This window comes from Hippoglossus hippoglossus, chromosome 3 (assembly GCF_009819705.1).
Source record: "Hippoglossus hippoglossus isolate fHipHip1 chromosome 3, fHipHip1.pri, whole genome shotgun sequence".
NCBI lineage: Eukaryota > Metazoa > Chordata > Actinopteri > Pleuronectiformes > Pleuronectidae > Hippoglossus > Hippoglossus hippoglossus.
In genome coordinates this window covers 21,707,266-21,730,903 of record NC_047153.1, presented here as the reverse complement: position 1 = coordinate 21,730,903, position 23,638 = coordinate 21,707,266, and the positions used below count along the sequence as shown (strand labels likewise).

General features: G+C 40.6%; 1 protein-coding gene across 1 annotated transcript in view; it reads right to left on the bottom strand.

Moving 5' to 3' along the window:
* The window catches only part of hcn4 (hyperpolarization activated cyclic nucleotide-gated potassium channel 4), a 73,856-nt gene that overhangs the window by 20,388 nt on the left and 29,830 nt on the right, over positions 1-23,638 (bottom strand). The window contains exons 3-4 of the mRNA XM_034581344.1: positions 13,927-14,088; positions 10,281-10,499 (exon numbers count right to left, since the gene is read on the bottom strand). Of these exons, the coding sequence (XP_034437235.1) occupies positions 10,281-10,499; positions 13,927-14,088 (381 nt within the window). The remainder of the gene's footprint in view (positions 1-10,280; positions 10,500-13,926; positions 14,089-23,638) is intronic.

The following is a 23,638-nucleotide window of genomic DNA, read 5'->3' as shown; positions in this document are numbered from 1 at the left end:
AGCTTGCAGCCTTGGCCATATTTTAGTAGCAGCATAGTTGGCCCACTGAACTCTGTAGCTCTGTCCACAATATTCAATTGAAAAAAATCCTTCCTCTCTTCTCAGTTTTCATCCTTCTCTCACGTATCCATCTTTGGTGTGTTTCCCATTCATACTCTTTTTTTCCTCTCCATCCCCCTGCTCTTTTATCATGCTTTTTTCTCTCCCAATTCCCCTCTCTCTCATGCAGCTCTCCAAGCAGATGCAAATTTTTTTTACCAAATAATAGATGAATAATTCATTCCCCAACAGAGATGTCAGCCACTTAATTATACTTTCTAAATATTTATTTTTCTCCACTGTTCTGTCTCCTTCTCCCCAACTTTGCACCGCATGGTCAAAAGGTAGGGCTCATATAATGAGGCTCCCTCAACTCTAAAATGTGTGAACTCACAACTGTAAACATTAAACAGGAATCAGAACAGTTTGAACACTGGCAGTAGCCGTCCCCTTATATTCAGCAGTGTTTATAACGCTACATTAAGACAGGTACCAGCCAATAGCCAAGTCCTAGAAATTGCCTTTGCTGTGTGAAATGGCATCAAGGTTTTTAGCTGTCCTAGTGGCTCCAGGGAGCAGAATGTCAGTCAGTCTGAACTTTTGGAGAAACTGCCATGAGATTTGATAAAGGCATTCATTTTCCACCCACTGTGAATTGTATTGACCCTAACCCTAACCCCTTGTTGCTCCTGAATTTTTTTCTTTTGGGCCACAGTGAGGTTAAAATTGTCTTGTACTTAATTTTATGACCAGATCTCTGCAAAATGAATGATGACCTAATACATTTGACTTTAGTGTTAATAGTATAGTGTATAGTTTTAGTACAAGCTAAACTAAAATGGAGAACATGGTAAAACAATCATCATGTTAGCATCGCCATTGTAAGCATGACATGGACTCTGTCTTGTTTTCACTGCATACTTCCTATCGGCAATAATTGTTGGAAAGAATGGCATTAACACACTGTACACTTACACATTAACATTATACTTTTCTTATACATTCTATGACTTCAATGGCCATGTATGGGAATCATAAGGGTTTTTCGTTTACTGTCATTGTACCTTTTCCTGCCAATGCTAGAGATAGTATCTATCATTATCAATATTTTAGTGATGTATTCTTTATGATGCTATCAATAACTAGGCCATGGGTAGATAAGAGTTTGAAAGGTTAATGGTCACTATTATAGACTGAATATAAAGATGGACGACATGACAGCTCCCCTAAAAGTGTTAGCGGATAGGAGATGGATTAAACTAAAAAGTCAAAGAACAAGTCAAATGCATTTTTCTCAAAGATGATTCCTGTCATTTTAGGTATCTCTTATCACACTGATGTATGTTCATTTTTCTGGTTTGGTTTTAATTAGTTATATGATGCTATAACAAACGGTTGATATGTCATGATTGACAGCTGAGACTGACTAGCGATAGGTCAAGCATGTGTATCGGCGAGACCGAGATAAGGCGGCTCTATGCCCTGATTCCTACTGTGCAGACTGGCTTCAAATACACAAGATGACAGCATTCATATCTAGGATTGTTTGGCTTAATGTCTGGATAGTGGGAGGAGGTGGAGACAAGTCATCCATCTTTATAAACAGTACAGTCCGTGGTAACTATGGTCGACCCTCGCTTAAGCAAGGGGATTTCCTTTTGTAGGAAGCATCAATTTTTATGGGACATTAAATAGACAGTTCATTGACCTTGGCTGCACTTTGGATTTGGTTTTGGTGGTGCATTCAAAGAGCGGTATAGAGTCCCTCTGGGGCACGTCAACAGGCCTTAAGTCAGCAGTAAAAGTTGTGTGGCAGACAGAGAGGAAAGGGGAATGTAACAGGGTTTACAGTAATGCCATCAGTCAGGTCCCCACTAATGAGAACGGCTGTTACTGTAAGGCAGAATCTGACTTAAGCTACTCAACTTGTTGACAGCTGTGTCCTTTGGTTGATAGTACAGGGGGAAATCATGACTTAGCCCCCACAAGGCGCTGCCAAGTTGTCGCTATTGTGAAAGAGACCTACATCTTTTACATCATAGGGGTTTGTAAGGCCTTGATTGTTGCTGGCAGCATTAATACATCTCTGTCCCTCTTAGAGAGACAGGGACAACTCTGTCATGTGCAAACACAGTCTCCCTCTGATGACTATTTACTGTATTTACACAGGTCTTGATTGGAGGTTTAAAGTGGGGGAACAAAAGATCTCTAGAGCCTCTTCACCCTCATACAATCAGTTTCGGGCTTCTTATTAACTATTCCCCAAAGAGCTGTGTTTAATTGCTAAGTGTTAATTGGAGATTTAAAGGGGAGGGGGTGCAGAGCCCCGTTGCCATTTCCTCCTAAAGCCATTAGGGAGTGGCATGCCACAACATGCTGCTTATATGCAGGTCCCTGCTGGGCAACTCTGATTTCATCACCGGCAACGGACAACAACAGAGCGTTCCTTGGTTATCCCACTCTGGATGATATTAACAGCATACTGTTTTAAAAAAAAACAAGAGATGAGAATTCCTCAAAAGGATCAGCGAGTTTTCTCCAAAGTATGCGAGACAACATGGATCACACATCACCTACAAATGAATGAGATTATCTATTTTGCTTTCTTTTGGCTTACAGCAGGCTGGAGTGGCAGGCGGCGTATACACCCTGTATATGCACAGTCACATGCGCAGCCATTTTGTGGCCCCAATCTGGGGGAAATGTAATTCTCTTCCTGTGATAATGGTTCTTAACATGCCTGAGACAAGAGAGGAGGTGGGGGTTGGGGTCCTCAGGGGGGATTTGAATAATGACTAACCTATTCCAGCTCACAATGTTTTAGATCGTGGTGTAAAGAGAACTTCTCGCTGGGTAATATAGAGTTTCAATGTGGAGATGAGAGAATCCAACAGATTAACAGAGTTATTCAGAGGTCTATACCACACTAACATATCCTACAGTAGTGCACTATTCTGTTAGCCTACAGGAGTGACACTCTGATCCTGTAGAGCGGGTCTCAGTTTATCATACCAAGATTAAAAAAAGAACAGTGCTAAAACTATTTCAGTATCCAAAAAGTCACTGTACAGAACATTTTAGTAATAGGTATCATGCAGCACATGCCAAACAATAAATGGTTTCAAATTTAAAAATGTATAATTTTACTGCTTTTTCTATCTAATAAAAATCTCTGTCTGAATGTGGAGCGCATATCTCCAGAACCATTTCTCTTATTGGCTTCACACTTGGCATGTCTATTGTTAAGGGTCCATAGAAGTTGTGTCAAATTTGATGTGATTTGTACACCTGATATGTTCAATATTAATTGACTATATAGTAATATAATATATGATTTAAAGAAAAACAGGAGACCAGCGATCTGTAGCAGCAGGAGCTGGGACTAACCAATTTAAGCGACGTTGTCAATCACACCAACAGCAGAGCCTTCACTACAACGGCAATGACAACTAATTCTCCAGTTTTGGGTTCTGTGTACTCACGCACTTCACTGAACATTGAATAAACAGGTGAACAACTCTTTGTGCTGCAGTGGTGTTGCAGCTTCATGGTTCTGTGGACTGAGTCCTGCAGCAGGTCTTTAGTTGTTGCAGCTCAATCACTGTAGGCCACTTCTATAGTTTCGGAAAGAAAGCTGCAACCAGCATTAACACAGGCCATTTCAAACAGGGCTGGTTTAAAACGAGTACAGGCGTCTGTTATAAATTGAATATAAGGGTTGTGAATTGATGGTTGCACTAAAATATGAATATGAACATTTCATTTTGGGATCTCAGGATATTAAAATCACATGATTACAGCACTCTGTAAATAGCACCACATGAGTAGAGGAGGTGGTGCTTCAGTCATGTTTCCAATCTGACATGGACCCCACCTAATCTATGCAATCAGATACACCCGCAACAAAACGGAGTTGCAAACAGGCAGAAAAAGCACATGCATTATTATTATTCTGCATCAGCGTGCTCTGTTTATACACAGCAAAAAAACATCAAGACTGGAGTATTTATTTTTAGCCGAGTGAAAATTAATCTAATAAAGCTATTTTTCATCTCAGCGGAGGCCGTATATCAACCTCGAGTATTTAATGTGATTGCTGGGCTCTCCACTTTGTGTAACAGTTAACAGGCTGCCTGATTCCTATTTAAGAGTATTTAAGACCGCTTGCTAGCTTCTGACAGCCAAGGCATTTATCACATGGTGCCACATTGTAATAGAATTCTATTCAGAAAAGATTATACCCGTGCTTTCTGATGATAATTTTACCATCTTTGAGAGCAGAGCCTTTTTTTCTTTCCTCCTTTGCTCTGTGCCGACAGTACACTTCTGAGATCCTTTCATAGACTGGTTCTCTTCATCAGAGTCTCTCAGAGGGGGTTCCACTGATTTGTTTCACGTCTAAATGTAACTATTACCTGGATGTCCCCTCTCTATGCCAGCTGGACAGATGGCCTCTCGTGTTGGCCCCACAGCCATGTGTATGAAGGTTGCATGTTCTACTTTCTACAGCTCATTTACAGTGGATGAATGCACAGCCATGTGTCGGGCAGATAATTGTAGCGTTGGTGATGCTTGGCACAACACTGACCTGATTTTTTCACTTCTTTCTCCAACTAACCGGTGGTCCATATCTACCGTCTGTGCCATTGCGAGTAGTGAGCCATATTTGAGACCCCGTTTAGACCTGGTATTAACATTCATCCTGAGTGATCTGATCACAAGTGGTCAGTGCTAAGAACTGGTCTTATGGACCCAAATGTGTCCTGAGATCTGATCAATCAGACCACATCCGAGTTGATCTGGGACACGTGTGGCAATATTCTTCTTGCTGTGTGAATGTAAATCCGTCCTGGTTCACATATGAAAGACCGCCTACTCATCTGACGTCCATGGACCCGTTAGGGTTTCACAAAGAATCTAACATTTTAAACTTCTCAGTGACCATATGGTAAATTGTTTGTAGCCAACACCACAATAGAAACACTGACCAACACATAATGATCAATACTTTTCTTGAATAGGTCAAATCTTTATTAATAGCTGCACAAAATCATTCATTCAACCATTCCTAAAGCCCAATTCATGCTTCTGCGTCAAAGCTACATTTATGCTTCTGCGTCTAAGCTACGTCGTAGGTACGTGCTGCAACTACACCGACAAAAAGCTAGTGGCGGTAGAGTTTCTATGTTGATGTTGAGTGTCTTCACAGTAGACACATCCAGGACACATTGTAATGCCAGGTGTGAACAGATGAACTTAGCGCTGACCTCTTGTGATCTCTCAGGACGGATGTTAATACCAAGTCTGAACAGGGCCTGAGTTGATTGGGGGTTTACCGATGAGCACTCTCTCCAATGTCATAAACAACACAGCGATAACACAATAACCTGCCTACTGCAGCTTTTATCCAGCTCCATGCTGGTCACTATTCATTTTCATTGCTACTCCACTCCACATTTGAATTTGATAAATATTATGTTGTAAGCAAGATTGTCAAAACACATATCAGTGATTTGTGGAGCTAAACAGACGAGTAAATCACCATTCATGCCAGTTTGCAGACTGCTGCTGTATGTTAATGATGCAGTTTTGCAGTCTTGCCGATAGCATCTCTGGAATATCAACACAGGCGCATTTGGCTTCCGAATACAAAAACTGAAAACTACAGAGCATAATTTCTCTGAGCCAACGGGCAACAGAAAAGAAGGTGGTGGCATTTTGAGCATTTTAATGAGTCAAATGTCACATTTTTCATATTTCACAGTCCGTAAACTGCAACATCAGTTCATGTGTTGACTCAGCACTCCAAACACTCTGATGTCGTTTAGAAACCAACTAAGGCAGTGACAAACTGTGGCAGAGTAGTTTGTATGAGTTAGTGCTCATAAACATATTCATGCTATCAAAAAACTTTAACTTCAACTGAGATAGTTAGATTTAATTAACACAAAAAAGCTTAAAACATATTTAAAGAAAAACATAGCCCAACTATCAAAAATCTAAAAATGTTGTGTGTTTCACATTAAAATCTGTTGATCTTTGAAAACAAAAATCCAGGTTATTAATGTTAATGCAGATAAAGTAATATACTAGTTACCACCAATCTTTGTAAACACTAGAGTAGAGCAGGTTTTTAGTTTGAATTCTGGTCAGACACAAAAAATGAAAAAATACATAGTCATTATCATTCACACTCTTAAAATGTTTATATACCTCAAAATAATATATATATATATATACAAATTGGGGCTTTCCTGAGGGTAATCAAATTTTTTATAAAATAAATAAAATGCCACTTCAAAACTGAATTACAATTAGTACATTTAATTTCCATTTTTAATTATTGTTGATTTATTATTAAGTTATGTTTAAGTTGTGTTCTATTTTGACATTTATAGAATTTATAGTATGTAATTTTACAAAAAATATACAGTATTTTATGAGCTTTCAATTAATATTTTTTTCTCTTTTTCCTCTTGTTAAGGACACATAAAAACAGAAACAAATAGACTGTACATGCCTTTTGACAAAAATGAAACGGCAGCATTATGGACTAACTGTAGACAGTGGATTTCTGAGTAAGACCATAATTAATGGAGTTACAGTAGTTGAGGCGAGAGGAAAAAAGGCGGTGAATGATTTTTCCAGGTCTGTATGGGAGATAAATTATGTGACCTTGGCCAGGTTTCTTAGATGATAAAAACACAATTGCACAACATTCTTAATGTGGGATTTATAGCTCAGCTCTTGGTCAAAGACCCCCCCCCCAGATTTCAAGCTGAGTACTTGGTGAATGGTGCTCGTTCACCAAGGTTTGCCGTGATATCATCCATGCTGGAGGTGGGACCAAAGACAATTACATTAGATTTGGAGAAAAGTTCTATTAGCAATGAGCCCACCTGAAAAATTACAAAAGGCCACCTGTCACATCTTTACCTGGTTTCTTACTAAGTGAGACAGCATAATATCACCCAGCCTAATAGACAGGTGTATTATACAGATGTTTTTTGTATCAACTTACTAATTTACTTCAGATGCATACAGACACCGGGATGGAGAGAACTCATATAATCATGTTATATTTTCACCTTGGGATGTCAAATAATCTTGCAAGAATCATTTGCTGCACATACTGTACATTAACTTGTTCCCAAAAGGAAACTATCTTGTGCGCACAAGCAATTTGTTTGCGTGGGAGTTATTGTGTGCAAGTAATAATCTTTTGTGCGTGAGATAAAAAAATGATCAGCTGTAGGGACTTTAGGGGCTCTTTAGTATTTGTTATATTAATGTATGAATATATGGAGTAACACTTGTGAGCGAGCTGGACTGCTCTAATCATGTGACACACCTCACTCTCCACAATCTTCATCATACACACCCTCCCAGTTTGGCATTCTATTTAAGCTGCAAAGATTTCCCATCACTCCCTTTGCTTGTCAATGCCTCTGCTCCCCTTGGCAAGTATCGCTGCCTGTTGTTTCAGCCCCTCCAACACCCCAGAATCCACCTGTAGGCAGAGGCATCACTACCCATTATATTAATGTAATCTTATGTGGGGAAGTGATGAAGTTGATGGAGCCTAGACGAGAAAGTAACTATGTTCTGCTGCTGCAATAAACATTTCAAACGTGAGTTGTCTGATTGAGTTGTCAGGGCTGGACACTGGCTACTGTGACGCTGGTGTCTCAGTGAGACGATTTTTATCCAGGCTGGGTCCCTGCAGACACGAACAGCTGTCTCTGTCATGCCTCTCTGAAAACAGTCACCTGTCTTCCTCAATACTCCAGAGACTGACCGATGGATTGTCCACTTCTTGAGTATGCAGATTATGGTATTAGTCCAGCAAGGAAAAGCAGAGTGAAATCTCAAGGAAGGAGATCTCGTTGTCACACGACTTGTGCAAAGGCCAGTGACACAAAGGTTTACGACTTTGAAGGAACTAACCCTGATTAAAAAATGGAGTTGGTATAGTACAGTAGTACCACAGCCAGATGAGCACGCAGTGACAGTGCAGCCAGAGAGTGTCTTATCACTGAGGCATGTGGAAAGATAAATGAGGGAATCCGCACTTTAAAAAATGAATTGCAGTCTGCAGTAATAACCTTTCTGCAGGCAGGCACCATGGGAGGCTGTGGGAGCACAGGGGAGCCTTTTTAGCTGGCTGGGGGATTCTCAAGGCGCCTTAGGGGGTGATCCCGGAAACAGCAGGAAATGGCTTTGGCCGCACATGCTGACTGGTGCTGAGACAGGCCAGCTGTTCGCCAGACTAGTGGAGAGCGTTGAGCTGAGAGTCGGTTCGCTCATCTTTCATTTAATAGCTACTCAATTCACTTGCTTTTGTCACATCCCCACTTGCGTGTTTTACTTTTTGGATTTAGTTACTCACCACTGGATCTGTCAGGTGTTCATTTATCCAGTGGTCTTTTTCTTCTTTTGAAGATGCAGCAACACACAGCCATTACGTCAGCTAATCTCTACCCTCTGCTCGTCTGCCTCCTCCTTTCTCTCTGCCCTCTTTGCTCCCGCTCTCCCTTTTTCATTCGGGTGGGGTCTCACGAGCCTCTGTCTCCTCTCCCTGGAGGCCGTGCTCTCCCGTCTCCTCCTCGCTGCAGACAGTTGGACAGCGTGGCAGCCTTGCAGCTCAGCTCATTATCGCCCATGCTGGGCCCACAGAGGCCATGGCACTGTGGCACATGTTTCGACCTTCATGGCCAGGCATCAAGGCTTTTCTGTCCCTGAACTGAGGATACTGACGCTCCTGTCTGTGTGCATATATGATAACACTGCAAAAAAAACATCCAGGCAAAGATAAGGACGCCTGGCTCACTATGACCCAATTTTTAGTAATAGTACTCTCTTTGCTGTTTGTCTTCCAAACAAACCAAGAAACGAGGCTGTTATTTTTAGTTTGTGAGAAGCTGACATTTTGGAGATGCACAGCTTTACCATTTATGTCACTTAGCAGTTGTTCCATAGTCCAAGAAAGACTGCTGCACATATTATATATTGCAAAGAATATGGAGAAATTGCACAATTGCACATTATTGTTATGGAAGTTTTCTGGAAGCTGGTGAAAGGAGAACTCAGGCAGCAGCTGATGTCTTATGCAGAAGGTTTTAATGTAGACTTGATGCATCAAGGAGACCAGAATGTGAAACAATATACAAACGCTAACAGAGTAACATGAGCAATTGTCCATGAATGGCTAGAATTGCTGTTACTCTCTATGTTACATGTAGGTGTTTGCATCCTATTGGATAGTTAAGCCTTAAGTATGCATTCCTAAATCACATTGTGTCCTTACGTCTTGCCACTGAAATACGCAGTAGAGTTAGAGTTGGTGCCTCTCTGTCTGGGCATCTCAGTTAGATATGAAAGTGCCTAAGCGTAGACACTACAATGTTCTGTTGGTCCTTTATCTATAACCTGACCTTGGGTCCTGCTTGGAGAGAAGGGAGTATCTGTGGAATTAGACAGGCACTATTCTCCTGTACAGATATAATTTAATATATACTGTATACTTAATATATAGTGGCATATACAGTAATGTGTGAGGATGGTCAAAAATTCCTCAACAGTTATATTGCACATTTAGAAACAAAAGCATTGTATATAGTATAACTATCTTATTAGATATAGTATTTGTATTTATATTATTTAGTCTAGATTTTATTTCTATTATCTATTTCATTACTACATTTCCCCCCTGTGCTAATACTTCAATGATATGAGTTTGTCTTAGCATCTTCCAAAGCACTGGGAATCAAAGTTCCAAAACATATATGATGATTGTCTCCGAAATCAAAGTAAGAATGAAATGTTAGAGAAACGATAGGAGTGAAAAAAAAATGTATACTAGAAATTATGTTTTTTAAGATATGCTTTGAGCATCTTGCCTTTAGAGAGAATAAGGAAGACATGCAGCAAAGAGTTAGGCCAGAACTGAATCTGTGGCCGCTGCAGGATGCCTCCATATATGGGGCACCCACACTACCAGGTGAGGTAACCGGGGTACGAGGTGCAATTGTCTCAGTTTTGTCGGAGCGTGTCCCACATTGAGAGGACTGATGGTGCTTGTTTTCCCTTTTTGGAAGAGTTATGATAAAGCTGCAATACCTACACGTCAGAGTGAGTTTTGTGGCTGTACAAACGGAGACATTTTGTGGTAAAGTGCCACATTTAACAACAAGACGAAACCCAGCATCCCACCTTACTACCACACAGCCATCTTGACTCACCTTCTCCTGGTACTGCCGCCGAGATGAGTCCAGAGATTGGATTAGCGCGGTGGCGTGGCCCACGAACATGGCGTAGCAGGTTGCGCCCACGATCATGCTGAGGATGGTCAGCCACACGTCTGTCATGCCCACCGGGGGGTACATGCCATACCCTATACACAGCATGTGGCTCATAGCTTTGAAAAGTGCGTAGGAGTACTGCTGTCCCCATGTGTCGTTCTGGATGAAATAGAGGAGACAGGGGTCAGTTAAGGTGAACTCATCAGAACACTTCATTTTTCCATCGTGCACACACTTTCTCTCTCATGAGAGTGAAGGCGACACATTAAAGGTCAATGAACATCCTGACAGCTCACACAAACACAAACATCCAATTACTTAAGACAAAACTAATGGCATGTGTCCACTTCAAGTCATCTTATTTCAATACGGAGCAGCTGGCAGGGCGAGGCACACTCTTCAATATGCAAACATTTGCAGAAAGCAGACATTTGGGCAGGAGCCTAAAACAGAGCCCTGAGAATGGGCGGATGGAGCGTGAGACACTAGAGGCTTGCATGACAGAAAGTAGGTCAGCTATTTAGAAAAATATGATTTCTCTGTGAGTTTTCTCATTTGTAGATAGATTGCCCCCTTTCTCCTTTGGATCCCAATGGTTAGTTCATGGCAAATCAATATCAACTCTCTCCTGGGGTGACATGTCCAAATTGCTTTCAAACTCATTTCCACAATGGGAAAAAAAGCCATAGGAGAGATAGCGATTTTATTAGTGCCCTCCTGAAAAGGTAAGGAGTGATGACCCGGTGAGATAATGGGACTGCTACAGTAAGAGAAGACAAAAAACATCTCCTAATGATCCTAATCAGGGGCAGACCAACTGTGACTGAGTCTATCAATACTAACAACCTCTTTGTCTGCCAGGTACTGTGAACACAGACACAGGGAGCTTTCCATCAGAGAGGTGCCTGCCCCCGAGGCTGGAATTAATTCAGAAAGATATATTTGTTATTCTGTCACACTGAGAAGCATTCTTCTATGTAATGCAATTAATTAGACAGTGTTTACTGTGTGAAACAAAACAAACTCCATTTTGATGTTAATGAAAGGCAACATCCCTAAACTAAACTACATTAAGAGGGCCTCTCTGCACCTCATGCAACGTTTTTTTTTATATTGGTGCTGCAGATTGATTCCTACAGTCCACAGCCTCTGTTTATTATGGAAACATGAGAAGCATAGAACAATTTATTCAAAACTACCGGAAATCATCTCGTGAGAGGGCATTCGGCATGTGAGCCATGAGTCGCTGACGTAGTGTTAGGATTTTTATGATAAAAAATAATGAATAACTAAAATATGGCTTTATTTTTGGTAAAAGGAGTAGAGGTAACATTTCTTTGTGCAATATTGAATAATGTGCAATAATTCTCATGTCTGCTCTTATTTATCTATTCAGTATATATTCATCTATTAATTATTGTTTTTATTAATATTTTTATTATATATATATATATACTTTACATAGCTTTTAAACCTACTTAGGAAATCATGCCCTTGTAAATTACATTTGTGAGCTGGATGTAACGTAATCCCGTTCTACTCTGAACTTGTTTATAGTCTGAATGACATCAAACTAAGAAATTTGTATTTTGTGTAAAAAACAAACATATACCTCATGTTGCGGGAGTATTTAAACCTGCCTTTCTTTGCTGTCACTTCTATCTATTATGCAGTTTTATTTCTCAGAACAAGGTTTTCTCGCAAATAAAAAATAAAAGGATTTGTGAAGAAATACTATCATTTAATCCAAAAGAAGACATCAAATCCAATCTTAATTCATGCATACTGTAATGTCATTTTATGATCAAGCACAGTTATATTGCCTAACAGCTCTGTTTTATATAATTTAAGATAATCTTCTCGCAACTTCATGCTCAATGCATTTAGGAGTCAAAGGAAACAGAAACATAAAACTGTAAGAGATTACCTATGTAATGGATTTTACCATAAGGAGGTCTGAATATAAATATGATATTTGTGACTTAGTCTATATTAACCCACATAAATTAAAGACAAAGAGGTTGAATAAACTAGAAAGTTGGTCAAAGAAGCTGTATATTGGTTAATTTTTAGGTACCGACACTGCCCCTTTGCAGGACCCCCGCTCCTCAGTGTGTGTGTGTGTATACAGCTCTGCAGAAACAGGTATATGGAAAACTGGCAGTAAAATTAGCTGGAGTGTGAAACATCTCAAGAGACAATGATTTGCAACATCTGTCATTTCTTATGATTAAATATAATGGAGGCAGATTCTGTGAAACAAGTGAGCATGTCAGGGAGGCAGTGAGGCATGATGAACCAAATACATCATACCTTGAGCGATGTAACTACTCATGTGACATCTGCTCTGGCACGAAGAGCTGAACAATCAACTGACTGGAAGCAGGTTTAGGTAAAAACTCAAAGCTGGCGGTTGTGTTGTCACGGTTTAAGGACGTGTTTATTCTGGCCTCCCAATCTGTCATGTTTCTGTTAATAAATGTAATATTCTGTCTGTGACTTGAATAATTAATTCACTTCAATAGTTATTTTGGTCGCTTTTCAACTGTACTTACCTCCACCAAGGACATTTTTTTTTTTGTAACTTTTTTTATTTTCACCATTTTCCCAGGGAATAATGAATTGATCTATTGTGTGAAATTGGTGCAGCAGCTTGATTGAATTTAACAGGACTGTTGCGATCTCCGAGTGCCATTCCGGTTTAAGTGATGTGTGTATTTTCCTCCAGAGAGGAATGTGATAAAAACGTCTGTAATCAATATATGGACACAAAAAAGGTGTTTGCAATAAATCGATGTAGCGAAACCTTCTTGGTCGACACATTGCCAATAAACCTTTTCAGTCACAGACGCTTTTATTGCGGCATGCAGTCATTTCAATTTCTCACCGAGATGACCTGCAGAACACAAAAACTCCAAACATTGACCTATTGACCACAAATTGACATGCATAATGATTGGCAATCAGTTAGGGGAACCACTCCTTAGGTTAAATATACAGTGTGTTGAGTTATATCATTTATATTATATCCATTTATAGCAGTAAGGGCCCCTTGAAGCACAAAACCTGGTTATATCTGAGATTCCTTTGTGTCTATACTCTTTTATAACATGTTAAGTTAACATGAGGCCATCAGCTGCGGGTGATGCACAGTCACACATCAGGTGTGACACAGTCCGCTTCCATAAGCAAACAACAGAGAGCTCTATTATAGGTCAGGCTTTAACACAGGCTCTAATCCTGCAGCTGTTAACAATACAACAAAATTAAGGCACAGCATGAGCGCTCACTGGGATCTGTCAATGTACAGCCAATATTAGACAGCAGCCGTTTGTCCTATTCAGGGAAATCAATGCTCTGTGCACTGCCTCGCTGCCTCTCTCTCTCTGCCTCTCTCGCTCCCTTCACAACAGGGGCCGATGTCAAAAGCCCAAAATAAATAAAAACAATTATGTTTGATTTAGGGTTTAAAACGACAAGATACGTGAGGCAATCCGTCAAGAGGGTTTTTGTACAGTAATTATAAGCTGACAGATGGGATAAGACAGGGCGTTATCTAATTCTAACAGGCAGGAAGAGCACTTACCACCATCTTATTTTTGGACACCCAGCAGTCAGGGGGGAAGTCCTGCAGCATGGGCACCAGGAACTGCAGGCAGCCGTCCCAGTGACACAGCAGCAGCATCATGCCGATCAGGTTGACGATCCTCACCATGGCGCTGGCCAGGTCATAGGTCATGTGGAAGATCTGAGGGGGTGGGAGGAAAGGGAAGCAGGAAATGGGTTAGGGTGGGATGACTCAACACGCTGATGGTCAGATCCCTGAAATCCCCCCAGATTGCAATGCACACACACACACAAATATACATACGACCTCAAGGGAGATTTTCACTCCTCCACAAGCACTTCAATGGTCTTTTCTTTGTTCACGTCATGCACAGGGTTTCGTGGTTTAGGAATTAGATGACGACAAGCTGTGTAAACCACAGCTTTCTACATTGCACACAGATTAGCTGGTGGATGCAGATTTTGCCTGTTCTGAGAATGGCCCACCGGGAACGGGTTTGGCGGACTGGGACCGGAGCTTTACCTCCCCCCCCACGTTTGAATCGCTCTTATCATCAGCCACTCAGCCAAACACAATAATGGTACAAGGGTAGAGGTGGCCACGCTCCTGGGGTGGAGAGTGTTCACAGGCTGGGTTCGTTAATCCTAATGATAAATATACTCATAAGGCGCTGCAAGGCTTCTGGGCCGGTGTAGATTTTAATGGCCTCAACCATTCAAAGCCTCTTAATCCCAATGAAGACCAGAGTGTGCATCGCTAATCGCCGCACTCCTTATTAAAATCCACTCAGCGCCTTTTAAGAGGGCACATTCAGTCTTCACTGTTGTTGTTCAGCAGAAGGTGATGATGAGGAGCGAGATAAAGAACACCATCATATTTGTCACCTCGAGTTTAATCGCAGTCATCCTTCCGTTAAGGACTGCAGCTCGTTTATGTTGCACTTTCCGACTGAATGAATACAAATGTAAGTGTGTGTAGCTGTGTATTTGTTTTGGGTTTTTTTCTGTGCGCGTGTTGAGAGAGAGGCTGGCAGGGACCAGTGTGGCTGCTGTTGCACCATCAAATCACATCAATTTAGCTCCGTCAACAAGCGGACATGGAGCCAGAGGTATACTCTCAGGATAATGTGCCCGGGCGAGGAGCGAGGAGCCAGGATGGAGCCGTCCCCACTCACACACCCCCTCTGTCTTTCTGTCCGTCCACACACAGACACAGTGAATGTGTCTCTCGCCTCCTCCGTGCCCCTCGTGTCTTTGGGCTGTTCAGAATGTTTAGCCTTGGGCTCTTTTACATCACCAAAGCTGAGTCGTCTGCCCATGCAGCTGCACCTTTTTTCCCCCACTCGACCCACCAAAGGCGCTAATTTTCTACACTCCCCTTCACAGCTGCACGTCACATGTGAGCTTTTGTTGTTTTTTGAGGAGGCAGCCCTTTTCTTTAAACACCACAATAAATAAGTCATGTTATCTAACATGCAATGTTGTGTGATGTCAAATTTCCTGGTGGAGTCGTAATGGCGTTCTTTAGCATTAAAGTGTTAAATTCGCTCTGTGGCGGATGAATAAATCATGAGGTATCCCCCTTCCATCTCCCACATTGAGCCTAATATATTTTTCATTTGTGAAATCACATTTCCAGACAGGAAGGGGAAGCTATATAATACCAGAGACTGCTTTTAAATGTATAAAAACTTGCTAAGTAATACATCATTTCAAATACAACAATTCTAGGGACACTAAGGACCGACAGTGATGTAAAGCACACAATGTATTGTTTACATTTTGAATAGTTTTTATTAATTAGTTATTGGAGATTTAGACATTGGCTACATCTCAGCCCAGTATAACATCTACCCCTAGGCTATATCTGCAAAAGGAAGCTGCATATTTTGTCGGAGAATAAAGCTGTGTTGCTCGCTGTCTGCATAATGCTGATAGCAACATATATTTTTTATCTTCATCTTGTACTGATAAAGTACAAAACTGGATAAATCTGTTCCAAAAATCTATTTTATAATTTCCCCTTAATCCAGAACATGTACACCTTACTTGTTTTTATTTTTTTTAATCAACATCATTAACCAATCACACTTTCCTTATTGTCATTCAAGCACTTGACTGTAACATGTGTCTTGATGCAGCTAACTTCAAAAAATCCGTTGCAAATTTTTGCAAACTTTAATTATTTACCTGGTGCTTGGATAAAACTTCCCAGAGTCTTACAATCTAAAGATCTAGCCTAGGGTAGATGGTGTCAAATCTCAGAGCCCATCTGCTATCGTCTGATGAAGAATCAGCCTCTGGGGGGCAGGGGCCAATATTTTGGCGGTTCTAGTGTCGATGGCAAATATCCAGGCCAAGAGTCTATCTTCCTTTAGCCGCACACTGTTTACAGTCCAAGTAGTTTCTTTTAGTCAAATGTTTTTCCATACAAAGCAAAAACAATTATACTTTTGTAGGTGTTTTAGGTCCAGACGACATGTTGGCTCATCTCTATTAATAGATATCTGCATATGACTGCAAATAAATTAAAAAGCTGATAGCCGATACATTTCAGTCAAAGTTTTCAGCCTCTTTTGCTCTGCACGTGGGTTGTTTACCTGCAGGCAACAAAGCCTGCTAAAATGTGATTAGTCAAACTAGAAGCAAAAACCAGAAAGCTTCCGGCCCCAAAATCTTGTCCTTCGCCTATAGATTCTGCATATTCACATGCAGAAGCTGAAATATATCATCATATTGCCTTATTTTGTCCTTGTGTCAGTATAGTCAAAACTATCTTCACTTTCAGTATATTTCTGAAGCAGAATAAATCCTTTACTGTGTTTTGTAGCTCAGTCTGAAAGACTCATTACGGTTCAACAATAACCTTTTGCCACATTTCTACAGTGGAAGCTCCCTCAAAAGACCTCCGCGTGGAGAATAAAGCCTGTGAGAACTGTCACGGGTAATGCCATGCAAATCTCCAGTTTGCAACCCAAACTGTGGTGTCACTGGAGGAAGGTGATTCCCCTATCTCCCCTCACAGCTGTAATCAATTCAAATACACCCATGCCAAGAACGAACAGACATTCCAGTTACGAGAAATTGTTCCAGAGATTGGTTCAGTTAGAAGGCTGTTAAAGGATCATTATTCTGTGGCAGAGGAATGATGTCTCTGTATCTCTGCCTCTTTCTATTTATGTTTCTCCAATATTCGTATAAAAAAAGGGGGCCTCAGACAGCAGGGCATCTGTGTTCTGTGTATTATAAACGTACTGAAAGTGTGCACACATACAGTATTTAAAAACACAGACACACAAACACGTTGTTTGCAAACACAGCACTCCATAACATGGCGTGTTAAATGGAGGATGATGGATTGCTGACCACTTCCTTTTAATTGATAGGGGCACAGAGCGAGCCTGACAGCATTAGCATCAGAATAAACAAGAGAGCTGTGATTGATGAGGGCACAGAGATGCAGCACAACACTTTCTTATGGGGGCTCTTTGTTGCTTTCACCACCCTCATAAGACCACGTGTAAGTCTGCTCGTCTTTTTTTTTCAATCAACAACACGGGTCAGATCACATCACCGGTAAGTCAACGCCCTTATAGTGGTTTCTAAAGGGAAACTAATGAAGTACTAATTTCATGGTTGTAGGAATTTGAGATGGTGACAAAAGCCACTTCAAGGGGCCCTTACTGCTATAAATGGATATAATATAAATGATATAACTCAACACACTGTATATTTAACCTAAGGAGTGGTTCCCCTAACTGATTGCCAATCTATTGCTTTATTACTACTGAAAATACTAATATGGTAAATTATAGAACTGCTGCTATCAGTGTTTCTACTGTAGATAGCTCCCCAAAAGGGAAATATCTTGATCGCCCCCTAATGACAAAAAAAGAACTGTCTCCTCCATGTCAGTGAATGGGACATAGTCTAAAAGTCTCCAAACACACTCAAGATGGTTTCTGTGATTTAAGGTAGCTCTTACCATACTGTTGTTTGTGCAATGTTCATGTTTCCAGTAAGTTTGGTTTTAATTAGTTATTTGTGGATATAAAATCTTGGTGGACCATCATGATCGACAGCTGAGACTTACTCGCTATGGGTTGAGCATGTGGATTGGTGGGCCCTCGCTATCATGGCTCCACACCATGATCACTACTGCGCAGATTCAGGCTCCAAATGTGCAAAATGGCAGCGTTCGTATGCAGGATGTTTTAGCTTCATTTCTGCAGAGTGGTAGGAAGTGGAGACACGTCTTCCAACTTTGTATAAAGTCAATGGTTTCTACTGCTGCTCCTATAAAACCTGGTATTAACACATTGCAAATTATGTATTAGAGCAAGAACCATTTATGTGTCTCATTCACAGACATATCGATATTAGCGATGGTTTGCTGGTATACCCAGGTATGAGGACTTATTGTTATAGAATAAACAGTGAGTGTTTACATTTTATCTAAACAAAATTGTCAAAAGGGTCAAAAACGTGCTAAAGTCATAAACTAATATGTAGTGAGGCTGCGATCAGGCCAAGACAGGCAGAGGATGTAGGCAGCTGTTGAGTTATCTCAAAACAGATGGTGTGAGAAAAGGATGATCCACGTGAGAAAATAGATGTATATGTCCCATGGTGCTGACGGTAGTTGCCCGGACACAGTTGAAGAAGCAGTGTACTGAGGCATCTGGCGTTCGCTGCTAGCACTGCTAATGATGATCAATGTCTGGCATGATGGCGTCGTGACACATAAGAGAAAACAAAATTCTTCACTCCTGTTGTTTTTCCGATGATATTTTGTTGTCTGAAAGCTAAACTTCTTAAACCTGTCCACCACAGACCTTCACCCTCCCCCTCGCTCACATTTGTGTCTGAATTTAACTGCCATACTACCCAGGGATAGGCTTCATTCAAAATATTGTTTAATATACTTAAAATTTCCAGTGTGTAAGATTTAGGTTCAATGGATCTCTTGTCAAAAATGGCATATAGAGTAATCATATCATTGTGATTTTTTTATTAGTGTATAATACAAATTTTCATTACCCCAGAATGAGCCCTATATACAGTATTTAGATCAGGAGCAGGGTCCTCTTCTACGGAGGCTGCCATGTTGCACCAGCATATTTCTACAGTGGCCCAGAAGGGACAAAACAAACATTGCATCTAGAGAAGTCCTTTTGAGTTTTTATGATAACTGAGGGCCACTGTAGGTTCTCCTATATATTTGGAAGGGGAGGGTAAGGTGAGGGTTATTCAGCTACAACATGCAACTTTACCACTAGATGTCACTAAATCCTACACACTGAACCTTTAATTTGGATACTTCATGTAATGAGTACTTTGGATTGTAAAAGCTACACTTCAACAGCACTTATTTAATTCTTAACACAGCGGATATTTCATTTGATCAAAGTTGATTTGATTGTTGCAAATCAGCTCTGATTAAAAAAAGTATTACTGTACTAAATTAACTAATAAATCATAATAAATTATTTAATTGGAGTGATTTCTGGTTATGAGGAGTCTCACAAATACACAGTGGAGCTCTGTGTATTTATTTACTATCGTTTATGTTAGGAAGTGGTATTAAACATAAACTACACATGAAAGCACAAACTGAATCTTACTAATCAGTCTAAAATATATATGAAAAATAAAATGATTAGATTTTTACAGCTGTTACTGAGTTTTTATTAATGTCAGCTAAACATTTCAAAATACACAAAAATTGTGTGTTGAGATATAGCAGAAAGTATAGTTATTTCACAATTGTCTTTTTCTTTAAAGAAAGGGTCTGAATTATGTTTTGGTAGATTTAAGGTGTTAATTGGCCACATGATGCGGCTTTCATGATTTCCCCGATGATAAAAGGCAGTTTATCATCTAAATCAATCTATGCACGCCACAGTGTTATTTTTAATCAGGCAACACGGTGGCAGATTCTAGAAACAGGCTGTGGGCAGGGGTTAGATTTCTCACTCTAAATGCCTCCACCAAAATGTCATGCTCATGCACGCTGTCGTGGTGGACGAGGCACATGCGGAGAATGAGAAATAGGCTTGTGAGTGCACCACAGGGAACACCCTTCCATCATCTGTCTAAACAGGCCTGGAGGGCTCGGATCACAAAAAACACTCTCACCCTGCTCACTACCGAGACGCACCATTGGGTTTGCGCAGGATTACACATTTCTTGTGTAATAGTTTTTTAAGCAAATCCACCGTGGGTATTCATATCGCAACGAGTCTCATTCAGAGTGTTGAGGACCTGTCACTGTTGCTGGCAAGTCTCATTGTGCACTCAATAATAGCCCATTAAATCTTTTCTTCCTGCTTTTCTTATCTCTGAAAGACCATGCCTCTGCCAAGGTAATGGGTCAGCGAGTGGGGGGCTGATTAGTTGATTTATCTCAATTGAATATTTTTGTGTAGATTTACTTGGTGGAAATAAAAGGCAGTCACATGGCTGACTTCTATCAAAGCACCTGAACATTTAACCAACGGATCGTTTCATTTCTCTCTCACTTCAGCAAACTGCCACTTGGGCGCAGAACCACAAATCTTAACAATCCAAGATGAACATATGAATAGAGATCACGTTCTGCCCCCTGTAAGAAATAAACACAAGTTGTTGCTTACACCTTAAGAGTGCTGGAGGAAGTACGCAAATATTTTACGTAAGTAATAATAATAATAATAATTTGGTACAGATATTTGCTGATATATGTGGTGGAGTAAAAGCAAAAAGTACTCGAAAAATGAATCTAGTAAATCTAGTTATTATTTCCCACTGTGGCACCTTTAAACTATTTGACTACACACCTTAACTTAAAATATCTGTGTTTTTATCCCCCTCAGTTAAGGCCCCAGCGCTCATCTCCCAAACTTATCACCATCCACGCTAAAAGCAATGTTTACTGTGTCGGCCAGTCAAGACAGTCGTATTGCAGGCATCAGGCATGACGAGAGGGTGCCCCTCAGAGCTTAGTCATTAGTGCACTGTCTTGAATCTGATTTAACAGGATGACTAATCTCATCCAAGTCACTGGTTCGTCAACAGGAGACAACTCCAATGAGGAGAATATCCGGTCTCAGTCTTATTTTTATCGCAATGAACAGTGACAAGAGGAAGCTGACAAGAGGAAGACGGGGGAGGCCCCCCATACAGGCTCTCTCTCTCTGTGTGTGTGTGTGTGTGTGTGTGTGTGTGTGTGTGTGTGTGTGTGTGTGTGTGTGTGTGTGTGTGTGTGTGTGTGTGTGTGTGTGTGTGTGTGTGAGATCTGCGTGATATCTGCACACCATGCTGAATGTCATTATGCATGACAGTGATATGACAAGTTATGTGATGATGGAAAACCAGCTATCGTTTCATATAATTCACTATTCTTAAATTTGTTACTGCTTTTTCATTATGTACAGCAATCATCATTTGGACCGTGCTTTCCATTCTTCCACATAACACAAACAATTAGCATGAAGCCGACACAAACAAACTTGTCCGAATTATTGGGTCCGGACTTCCTCCAGAGTTTGCCTTTCACATATCAAGAACCCATCAGGATGAGATTCTCTGTTCCGAGGGGTTCTCAACAACACAAATCTCCAGAGAGTTCAGGCGATGGGTGCTGCAGCATGCAGGAAGCTGGAAGTAACGTACAAACTCTGCTGCAGAAATCACCTGTTTTTGTTTCTTATCACCAAAAGCTCTAGAATGTCATTGTCTTTCTACTTTGACATCTTAGTTGGTGTTTTCGGCATGTATCACACCTCTTCCTGAGATATTTGTCTTATTTTAGTTTTTTTCAGTTTTGCGTATGTCGCATGTTAGAAACGTCATCAACAAGACCACTTGCTTATGGCTAATTGACAAATCCTGCTGTATTCTCATTAGGACAATATCCAGCTGGTACTAGGTGGCTAACAGGGGAAACGCCAGAGAGTTCGAGGCTCTCTTTCGGTCAGTTGTGATTATCACATGATAATCCGAAGTTCAGTGCATGTCTGAAAGCAGCTATGGAGGACAGTAAACGGGACACAGAAGGGGGTAATTCTAAACAGGAGAAGGACAAAAGTAAGGGCTTGTACCTAAAAGAGCTGCTACTTCCGTCACATGGAGGTGGTTTGAAAAAGTCTGACACGAAACAGGAAACTTTACTTTGGAATTTAAGCCACAGACCGGTCCCCACAGACTCCAAACACTGCTAAGCTCTTTTACCACCTACACAAGAATCATGTCAAACAGTGCGGAGAGTGTCTGAGGATGAGAGCCACAAAAGTGACGAGCGCTCAGAACAAACCACAGACTCAGATTTTGCAAGAAGCTTTTGCCTGCGCCACAACATGTGCCAAAAACTCATGAAGAAGGAAAGAGATCAGCTAAAGAACAGTCAAATTCATGACTTAACGTCTGCCAAGGCATGACCCCAATTTACAGTGGAGAAGAAGGTATGAGTAATGATATGCATTATTATATAATCATGTAATGACCTCTATCGGGATTTTGGTCAAATCACACAGCAACAACAACATTAAATCTGAAGTGTAAAGAAATGGAAGCAATCCGAGTGAATGTATGAATAGCTGAGATAAAAAGGACGAACAAGGAGGAGATTTCATGTGCTGGTGGGGGGGTGGGGATCAGGGTGTTGCTTTAGTTATGCAAAAGAATACTGATGGTGTTAGTGGTGTGTGAACTAGAGTCTCTGAGGAGGTGGAGATTATTTGATTGCAGCTACAGACATGATTTTACTTGCTTAAACATCCTGGGATCTATTTGTGCTTCGTATTTTACTCGTATTTCCTCTCATAATGCGATCATGTTAGTAGTGGTGAACACATGAGCACCTTTTAACCAAAGATCCTGCTCTTCATTATGACGGCTTGGCTTGTTTATACTGAAATAGACAAAGCCGCCATAATTACACTGCAGTGTGTAATTTTACATGAACCCCCACCCCTCATTCTGTGGTTGTATTTTTTATATTGAAAGGTGAGGTAGAAAAATTATGCAACATTCATACCTTGAACAGGCTGTAGAAAAAAAGGATTATACCGAACCCCATTCAAAGATGGATCATATAGGTCCTCATCTTAGGAGACCTATATGATCCATGCTTAAAATTAAATCGATCCATCCTTGAAATTTCAGTCTGATCAAGAGAAAGATTGTTGAGAACAAAGTCAAGCTGCTTGAATTTCTTGGAATAGGAGTCAAATACTGGTGGAGAGCTTGCAAAGACACATAAAGGGCATGGCTGAAAATCAGGGTTATTCCAGCAAATGTAGATTTCTGAACAGTATATTAGTATTGTGTCGTTTCAAAATAAATACAAGCTGGCTTTCCTTGCATTATTCGAATCCTGAATAAAACACATCTTTTTCATTATATTAACCTGTTATAATTATCTGCAAATAAATGCTTTAATGTTTTAATTCATAATATTTTTACAATATTTATGGGAGAATTGTCAGTAAAGAACTGCACTCAGATACATAACTACAAAAAGTCACAAAAAAAGAATAGCAATATTGTCCCATAGTTTTTTCAACCAGATAGCCACTGTGTGTAAAATGTTTTTTTTTCAATAGAAACCACAGACTGTATATAAACAGGGGTGACCCATCTCCACGTCCTTCCACTATCCAGATGTTGAAGCCAAAATATCCCAGATACAAAGGCTGCCATCATGCGAGTTTGGGTGAGCAAGAGTGATCGTGGAGTGGAGCCGCAGGATT